Source organism: Vidua chalybeata, chromosome 22 (genome assembly GCF_026979565.1).
Source record: "Vidua chalybeata isolate OUT-0048 chromosome 22, bVidCha1 merged haplotype, whole genome shotgun sequence".
Lineage (NCBI taxonomy): Eukaryota > Metazoa > Chordata > Aves > Passeriformes > Viduidae > Vidua > Vidua chalybeata.
The window spans coordinates 2,401,326-2,411,089 of NC_071551.1; the positions used below are offsets into that span (position 1 = coordinate 2,401,326).

Consider the following 9,764-nt stretch of genomic DNA (forward strand, 5'->3'; position numbering starts at 1 on the left):
AAGCACTGCCAGGAACTCACCCCGACTTCTCACACAGCCTCAGACATTCCTCAATGCCATACTGTATTTCTTGCTGTCCTCCTGGGCTTTGGGGAAGCTGCTTGCATCAAGAAGATGCCACCCAACACAGCAGGAACCAGCACAGCACTTCCTGAAAGGGACTACAGCACAGTTAGCTGAACAATGCAGGAAAAACTGAAACTAAATTACTGAGGCAATGTTAGCAAAACACACGTTTCCTTGCAGAGCAATGATGGAATTCACAGAGATCAGTCCCTCAAACACTGATCCTTCCTCTCTGCTTCTCGGAAAAGGAATTAACAAGGAGGAAGAAGAGAAAAAAAAATTAGTAACGGTCTGTTGACACCCACCCTGAGCCTGCCACAACCTGCAATAGCCTGAGGAACACCCAGTTTTTCAGAGATGCCCAATCCCATATGGAAGCAGCCACGGGGATAGATTAAAGTCAAGCTTACTGGTGCCTGCACATCAACAACCAGGAACTCCCTCAAAACGTGAGGAAGTTGGGAAAAGAAAACAAAATCCTACTGACACCAGCCCTGAGCCACAGACAGCTCTGATTTGTCTGCGACTGAACAGTGTCACACTAACCAGCAGCCAGGGGATGTCACCCCAGGTGCCATCCATCAACCTGGCTGTCCCTTACAAGCCAGTGTTTGCCCACATCAAAGAAACTGGTGACCTGATTATATTGATCCACAAAACTTATTCACAGCATAGGGACTTCTGAAAGAACAGCTTAATGCAAGACACACAAAAAAAATACTTCACTCTTCACAGAGTAAAGAACAGGGTGGAGTGTGACACGTGTCAGAAGTACCACTGAGGTAAAACCACAAAGGCCCACAGTGCCGCTGCAGCACCTTTGTTACTGCACCTTTTTATGGAAAAGTCTCACTCCAGACTTCATAGGAACTTCTCCTGCAGAGGCAGTTTGGCAGTCAAAGCCAAGGAGGGCAGATTGGGATTTACTTTTTATAATATCCCTTCTGTGTGTCATTTCACCCTCGCTTGTCCTTTCCACCCAAATAAGGGTCAGACTCCAGCTGAAGGATTTATCCATACTGACACCTTTTGAGCACAATTTCTGCCTGAAATCAGGTTTGGCTGAGTTCTCACCACTACCAGAGGCACAAAATTATCCTAACTTACTTTTACACAGGAAATTTAACTTCTTGAAGCCACTGTGTTAAGGAAATTCCTCACAAGTCTGTCTTGTCTTACAGGAGCTCCAATAACTTCCTATTTAGCAGGAAACAGAATGAATCTCACATCCAGACATTTCTGTTCTACATGTCCATCACTTTACAGCTTCTCTTTCTCTCAAAAAATATTATTTTCAAAAAAATTCCTTCCTTCCCCTGTATTTTAATTTTCCCTCCCTCATGCCTTGTTACATGCACATGCTGAACACTTCTCTCTCACACAATTTTTTTTTCCAATTACACAGATATTGTTTAATTTCATGATACATTAAGTCTGAAACCACAGGTATTTCCAAAGTTACAAAGTTCACCAGTAAGAAACTGCTTTGGTTGAAAAAGCCACAGTCAGAGAAACCTGCAACTCTTTTATCTGCTGTGAGGTAACAGTGGCTCAACAGTTGTATCAAAACATAGAGAAAAAAAAAGAAACCAAAGAGGGCTAAAAATAAGGCTGAACTCAGATGACCCCCTGCACTCCAGTAAATCAGGGATGAACTCTCCTCCCCGAGCCTCACTCAGAGCAGCACTGAGAGGTAACAGCTTTTGTTTATAATCAAACACAGGTTTTGGTGGAGGATAAAACCAGCCAGGGCACCTGAATAAGCTTCACCAGGACACCTGAATAAGCATCAAAAATAAAGTATTTGAATATACTCCAAATACAGATCAGTAGTTTAGGAGTTAAGGAGAGATATCGGTCAAACACAATGTTTTCAAATCAGGCACGTCTAGAAATAAAAATGAAACTGTGTCATTTTAACCAACTTGTCATAACCACCTAACACCACGCACTCCCTCTCTCTGTCCCTCCTGCTCACGGTGTCCAGTTGGGTCTCCAGGACAGGACACAGCAGCCCCAGCTCCTCTAGGAGCTTCTCCAGGCTTTCCAAGCCCTTTTGTTTTTAGGCTGTGCTCAAGAGTAAACCCAAACTTCATCCCTCTGTGCTTCATGCAACACTCACCAAAAGCAACAGCCACAATAGCACAGCCCCTCGTCAGACCCAGCAGGCTCCCCCCCAGCGCCCCCCGGAGCAGCACTCCGGGGAATAAAGTGCTTCGGACAGCCCAGCACCGCCCCAGAGCCAGGCAAACTGCAGCCTTCAACTGTCAAGGCATCCAAGTGCCACTTTCCCGGTAAAAAAGCCCCTTCCCAGACAAACCAGCACCTTGCTGGAAGATCAGCTGGGCACAGCCCGTGCACGCTGGCCGACATTCCCACTCCAACTCTTGGCACATCCCTCAAAACTGAAGCAAATTCTCCCTGAGCAACAGTTTTACTTACCACCACCCCGCTGACTCTACTGACAGAACCACCCCACTTTTTTTATTCCTAAAGCACTGGTTGAAATTACAGAATACTACAAATCAGGCAAGTATCAGCCAGCAAAGACAACGTCCAGGGGTTTTCACTTGACCCAAACAAATCTGTAACGTCAACAGTCTCATGATTTAAGCAATGAATTTGTTGTCATGGCAGGGGTGATTCTTGCCGGAAGTTCAAGAAAACAATGGACCTAAACTGATTATAAAAGGGCTGGGTTTTCCGACCTCCAAAATGAAAGTGAGAGCAGGAAAATGCTCATACACAGGGAACACAGTTCTGAGAGCACAGCCCTCGGCACGAAAACCACCCTGCGCTTCCACCTTAAAATCCAACACACCGCCAAACATTAATAGGAAAACACACTCCCGACCGTCCCTGCACCATTCCCGGACAACACAGCACGGAGATATTTCACAAAGTGTGTGTTTCACGTCACACTCCCCCCAAAACTCCAGGGAGGGGAGGGGAGAAAACAGCCACTTTGCCACGGGATGCTGTCGGACGCTGCAAACAAAACCTCAGGCCGGCAGGCACTTTCCTGCTGATCCCTGCAGTATTTCCCTCCTGACTCGGGGCCTACTCGCAGCACAGAACCCAAGACCTTTAAAAAACACTCGCAGCCCCCGCCGGCCTCTCTTTGTAGCAGCGGCCGCTTTGGTGGGGGGATTTTGGGGAGTGGGAGCCTGCTCCTCCTCCCCATCACGCGTGGCCTGGCAGGGAAAGCTGCTCAGTGAAACGTTCCACCTGAAATTTATTCCCACCAGCCAAGTAGGAAAAATTAAATAAAATAAAATAAATCACATTAAAATCGTCCCCAGCTGTAAATTAAAAAAAAAAAAAACCCTGGGCTTAAATTCCTCTGGAAAAACAACAAAACCAAAGCACTTACCTGGGTAGGACCAGAAGCAGAACTGAAGAACCATTTATAATTAAAAGTTTACCCTTGGGGTCACCGCTGCTTTGGGGGAGGGGGAAAAGGGACCCCCTGGAAAGGGCTGACCCTCCAAAGCAGCCCACTGGGGAGGTGGACGGCTCCCCTTTCCCGGCACCATCCCGGCAGGTGCAGCCCCCCTTTACAGGGGGCCCCACACACAAACAGACACACAAAAAGAGCCGGGAACCCCTCAACAACCCCCACCTCACACACCCCCCGGCTCTGGGGGGGGGGGCCCGAGACCCCCAACCCTCCCCCGGTCTGCGGGGCCCCACGACCCCTCACCCCCCACCGCCCCCAGGCCTGGGGGCTCCCCGCAGCCCTCACCCCCCCGGCTCCGCTCGCTGTGGGGAGGGGGTGTCGCCCCCGAGCCCCCGGGGCAAAGGATACTGCTGGGGCGGCTGTGGCGGCAAGGCCCTGATGTTGGGGTGAGGCGCCGGCGCCGGGTGAGGGGGAGCCGGGGGGGGAGGCGGCCCCGCCGCCGCCCCGCTCCCGGGGCCGGTCCCCGCCGCCGCCGCCGCGCCGGGTTTCAAAGCCGCCTTCTGCGGTAAACTCATGGCCAAGCGCAGCCACCACCCCGCGGCGGGGAGCGGGGCCGGGGGGAGCCGCGGAGCGGGCCGGGGGAGAGCCGGGGCAGCGCGGCGGGCCGGCACCGGCGCCGGTCTCCGTGACAACGCGCCTCCCGGAGGGCTCGGGAGAGGGGCCGGCGGGGAGGGAGGGAGGGAGGGGAGGGAGGGAGGGAAGGGGGGCGGCTCAGGCCGCGCTGCTCATGAGCCGGCGGCGGCGGGGGGTCGCGTTCGCCCTCGCCGGGGGCAGCGGAGCCGTTCGCGGCGGCGGCTCGGGGGCGATGCCGGCGGATTTTCCTCACTGGAGTAGCGGAGCATCAAACATGGCGCTGCGGCCGCCTCCAGCTGTCCGGCCGGGCGGGCGCTCGGGCGCCTTCGGGCCGCTCCGGAGCCGCTCGGCCCAGAGCCGATCGGCGACCTTCGGCTCTTTCCGGAGTCACTCGGCCCACCGCTGATCGGCAACCTTCGTCTCTTTCCGGAGTCGCTCGTCAGCCAGAGCCGCTCGGCAAACCTCGGATTCTTCCGGAGAGGCTTTCGCGCGCGCAAGCGCTCTGCCTCGCTCCCCCTCCCTCTCCGCTCGGCCCAGCACCTCCCGTGACCCCCGCGCTCGGAAACTTCGGCTATTTCCGGAAGACGAGGGCGTGAGACAGTTCGGGAAGCTTCGGAGTGGCTCGGAAGAGGGAATCCCGCCCCGCTCGTAGCTCTTCGGATCTTCTCGGGAGATATTCGGAGTCCCTCGGGATCGGCGCGTACGCAGCTTCGGGCACACTCGGCTCGGCTCGGCTCGGAGAGACTTCGGCAACGCTTGCGGTCGGGGGGGTTGGCCTGAGGCTGTCATGGGTCCCTGGAGTCCCTCAGTAGCCACACCACTGAGGGCTTCCCCTGCCGGAAAACTCACCCTCAGCCCCAGTTACTGGCTTCTGGAGGAAGGAGCAGCACCGCAGCCCCCCCGAGGCATCGTGAAGGCCGGCAGCCCTGAATGCAACATGGCAGCCTGGAACTCCTTGGACCCCCTTGGCTGTGGGGGGTCGTGCAGTATCCACCCTACCGTGGGCCCGAGGAAGGGGCTTACCTAAAAAACCTCACCCCTAGCTCCATTACCAGCCCTACAGCTCCCAGCCCCAGTTCCCAGTTCCTGGGGCAGCTGACAGGGGCCACGCTGCGGCTCCTCACGAGGGCTGACAGTCCTGAGGGTGACAGGGTGGCTGTGAGGGACGCTGGGGACCCCCAAGGCAGCCCACCTGTGGCAATGGGGCACCTCCAGACCTGCCCGTGTGGGGAGACGATCACACCAAGCCATCACCCCCCCAGGGTTGCCACACCACCAACACCACGTTCACCATTCACACCTAACCTGCATTACCCTCCTCACGGCCACCACCTGAGCTTGGCAGCGGCCAAGGTGGTTTGTACCATCTCAGGGAGATAAAAAGCACCTCAGAACAGATGCCGGCAGCTGCCAGATTGTCCTGACTTGTCCTGCCTTGCCGCTGGCTGCCGAGGGCTCATTCCAACCCGCTGGCACCTTCCAACGTTCCTGCTGCGCCGCACGTCCCAGGGAGACGCTCCCAGTACCTTCGCTGTGCCCACAGGTATTGCTGCCCCAGTCACCAGCCTGGGGTGCTGCTCTAGGAAACATTCCCAGAGCTTATTTGTGTCCCATCTGCTGCAAATTCTGAGCAGCTGCAAGTTTAGGAGGAAGATAATGCTTTAATTCAATCACAAATAAACCCTTAAATGTGAAAAGCTTTTTATTGAAGTGAACATGATGGTGTATTCAGGCACCTGGTACAACCACAAGCTGAGAGAAGAGGTCTTGTGCACTAAAGAAAACCTACCTGAGAAGTCACATCCATCCCTGTCTGTGCAATGGTCCTGTTTATAAGCAGAGAAGTAATTTTGAATGTTAAAAATACATCTGACAGTGGAGAATCTGGACTGGGTGTTGTTCACTGGAGCAGAACTCAGCACAGTGGGCAAAAGATAGTAGAAGGGTCTTGAGTACGTTTTCCCTTTGGAGTCAGACTCTGAGTTATCGAACAATGGGGTTGTGCAGGGCAGGTTTAGGACACCCAAGGATTGCAGTGTGTCCACAAGCTCTCCCTCCTCTGAGGTGTGTTCTCAGAAGGAAAGCTGGGAGCTGCCATGCAGGTCTCCATTAAAAGCAGCCCTGCAACTGGAATACTTTATTTCTTACTCACGTGCTACCCTGGAGGTTACAGCCACCTCCTGCAGTGCCAGCAGGCATTAGTGGAGTAGGGGAAGGTGATCATGTGCTGCTTAGTGTCCCTTTCTGTGCTCTTTGTTCTGCAGTGGGGTAAGGGAAATACTTGGGAGGAGGCGAGCTCATATATACCTCACACTGCCTGTGGGAAATGGGGGGAAATAGGAAACACTGAGATTTCTTTTTGAGGGGAAACAGCCCAACCAAGCCCTGCCAGCCTGTAAAGTAGTCCTGGCTGGGGAATATTTATATCTGAACCCAGGAACAAATATCTAGAGGGGGCTGTTGCTGTTTTTTCTGAGTCAGTTTTCCTCAGAAGTCTTCACCCTGCCATATTAACTAATTCCCTGCCAGGAAAACTGAAGAGAGAAATAAGAATGACCAAAAAGAAAGGCCAAGTACTCCTCCACTCCCCAAAAATGGGAGTCAGAGGAGGAACTTCTCTCATGGTATGGGATTTGCCCAGGTACTAATAGATCTCCCAGCATCCCAGAGAGCTGCTGTGTTCACAGCACGCCTCTCCTGCTGGGAAGACAATTCTCCCTCCACAGCTGGTAAAGATTTGGCTGTTATTACATGGAGGGTGCAAGTAGAGCTGTGTGTTCTGGGGGGGTGGTGCCATTCCATGACCATCTCCTGGCACGGCCCCTCTCCAGCTATCCCCCTTTGCATGGAAGGAAATTAATCTCAAAAGCAAATTGACATCCATGGCTGCCTCTGTTCTACAGAAATAGCTGCCTGTAAACACAGCTGCGAAAGAGCTTCCAAACTCCAGGATCTTTGGATATAACACTTTTTGCCTGTTTAGAAAGGAAAAAAAAAAAAAAAAAAGGCATTTTCACCATATTGTCTGCTGAGGCTCCCAAAATGTGCTGGCCAGGCGATAGACCTCTGCCTTAAAGCCCTTCCAGAGTCAAAGTCTCTCCCCAGCCATGTTTTTCCCTTCTTTTTATTTTTTCCTGAGAAGAAAAAGCAGATATGTCTCCCTTCTACCCTATGTAGGACGATTTGGCCAACAAATCCTGCAGATTTTAGAGCCTGAGTGAGTTCCAGCTGGATTCACACCGTTCTTGCCACTTCTCCATTTGATTTTTCCTCCTCTTTTTCCTGCTAGCTCTGTTATCACCTGGGAACCGATGTGTCACCGTGGGCAGCTGGAGCCTACAGTGCTGAGCTCCTGTTTCAGAGCATCGCCAGCCCTTTTTCCAGTCCCACCCGTCTCTCATGTATCTGCCACAGCAGAGACACAACCCCACAGCACAGAGTGTAGTAGGAATGCTGGAGCTGTTGGTGAACTTAAGAAAATACAGGACTGGGGTATCCCCTGAAGGGATGCTCATGAAGAGAAGAGCAGAAAGTGAGAAAAGCGTAAAGCACAAAGCCATGGTTCTGGGAGTGAGTGAGGAGATACAGCCTTGTTCACTCAGCTTGGCTCTGAGTGAAAACTCAGTGATCAGAATGAGCAGGTCCCAGCTGCAAGGTGGGATTTAGAAACCTGCTCCCCACCTCCCAGTCCCCATCCTCCTGCCTTCAGGAAGGTATGGTTTGTTCAGGAAAGCTTTTGGCCCTAAAATCTGGTCATCCCACTAGGTAACTTCAGTACTGTTGTGATGTGTCAGGGGTCAGATCCTACCTGGAGGGAACAAACCAGGAAGGAGAGGGGCAGTTCAGATGGTTGGGTTCAGCCTCTCACCAGCTGTCTTGGCCCAACCAAACCTATGAACAGACCCCATTTCCAGCTCTGTTTGTAGGCTCCAGCATGTTCCAGGTGCCTGCTTTCACCCAGCACTGCACAGCAGCACCTCCATCTTTTGGCTTCTCCTGCTTTTCCCGCACTGTTCCTCTTCCAATGCCCTCCAGCCAAAAAAACCACCCAACGTAGGAAAAAAAAAAAAAAGAAAAACAAAAAGGTCCTGCTTGGAGCTTTCCCCATTCTTCCCCCTGCCCAGGCTCAGCCCTCGGCAAACAACATCTCAGCCCTCCAGGGCATCACTGAACACAAAATAAAGAGAATACCACCCAGGACCAGGCAAGCCCACACCAGGCGCTGGCACAGAGCGGGATGATTCACCTCCTGCCCACTCTCCCTGTGCCTGCAGCCTCCCAGGGAGGAAAACTCCCTCCACCTGCACCCTGCACGGGCAGCCTTGACCACGGTGTCCCCTACTGGGACACAGCTCATGGTCACCCTCAAAGTCCTTCCTGCCCTGGGGCTGTCCCTGAGCTATCATCTGCCTGGTCCCTCCCTGCAACTAAGTCCCAGAGAGCCAAAGTGTTTCCTGTTTGGATGGTTAAACCACTTCTAACAGCATCTCCATGTGATGCCTGTGCTCCCTTCCTTGCTCCTTTGCAGCTGGGAAAACACCCTCTCACCCCAGCCCCACTCTATTCCTCTTTGCCTTACACCCACGCTGTTCTTCTCTTTCCCTAGGAATGCAGGTATTCCACCACAATTTAAACACGTGGGGCCACATCCAGACCAAAATAGGACTCCGGTAACATCGCTGGTTCCTGCCAGCCAAGCACTGGAGTGTGCAGGCAGCGATTTTCTCGGCTCCACCGCCCTCTGCGGGTTTGCGCCATTTCCAGGCACATCCCAGGGAAAACAACAGCCACGGCCGCTCTCAGCGCTGCAGGAAACCGAGGGCCTCACACCGAGCCGTGCAAGCAGAAAGTGAGTGCTATTACTACATTTCAATTCCAGCTGGGCGAGAAAACACGGTAAAAACAGTCAGAGAGGTATTTTAATGTCTTATTTATGCAACACCAATGTCCCCAGCTCCCTGCTGGCTCAGTCCTGCCCATGCCAGCAACAGAAACACTCTGTATTCCCAAAAGTTTGCTACCAGTGGGCTGCAGCCTCCTAGTTTTGCCCCAAATCCAGCCCCCAGTAACAATTCCAAGGTTAAATAGCCAAGGAGTAGCCAGCACTTGGTGTGGTTAATGAACATCAGCCCTGCCAGGTGCTGGGCTGAGGCTTGCAGGGAGACAGCAGTCCAGGTCCTGCCTTGCATTTTTTGGGCAAGCCTGATGAAGCCATGGAGCATTTGCTCAGAGTAAATGTTGGCCTGTTATGGAGCTGGCAGCATCCCACCAGCATCACCAAGCCATAAATAAGGGAGTTTGGAGGGAAACCTGCACGGGGCCTGTGCCACTGATCAAACCACAGCCCAACCAGCCAAAAACTCACCCGGGAGGAGGAAGGAAAAGCATCTGGGAAAGACCTCCCTGCCAGGGAGCTGTGTGGGGCCACACCACAGAGATGGAAAGCAAAAAGCCACCCGCAGTGAGAGTGAGGTTTTTGGGCAAAACCTCCTGGATTTAGCCTCCAAGAGAGGCAGCAGTCACCAGGCAGAGGCTGGGAAAAGCCTCGTTGGCTCAGTTTTGTCAGCACAGGACTGTCTCAGTGGTGTAGACTGGGAGAAGAGCACAAATAAATGGATGCAGACCCTCCTGCTCTAAGGAAATTCGAGTCATGATCAGCTCCAAA

At 53.1% G+C, this 9,764-nt stretch overlaps 1 protein-coding gene across 3 annotated transcripts in view; it reads right to left on the reverse strand.

The window, feature by feature from the left end:
• The window catches only part of EIF4G3 (eukaryotic translation initiation factor 4 gamma 3), a 144,574-nt gene extending 140,434 nt beyond the window's left edge, over positions 1-4,140 (reverse strand). For all 3 annotated transcript variants that reach the window (XM_053962892.1, XM_053962895.1, XM_053962894.1), the window contains exon 1: positions 3,875-4,140. In XM_053962892.1, coding sequence (XP_053818867.1) covers positions 3,875-4,041 — 167 coding nt within the window. In that variant the 5' untranslated portion in view covers positions 4,042-4,140. The remainder of the gene's footprint in view (positions 1-3,874) is intronic.
• Between the last annotated feature and the right edge of the window lie 5,624 nt (positions 4,141-9,764).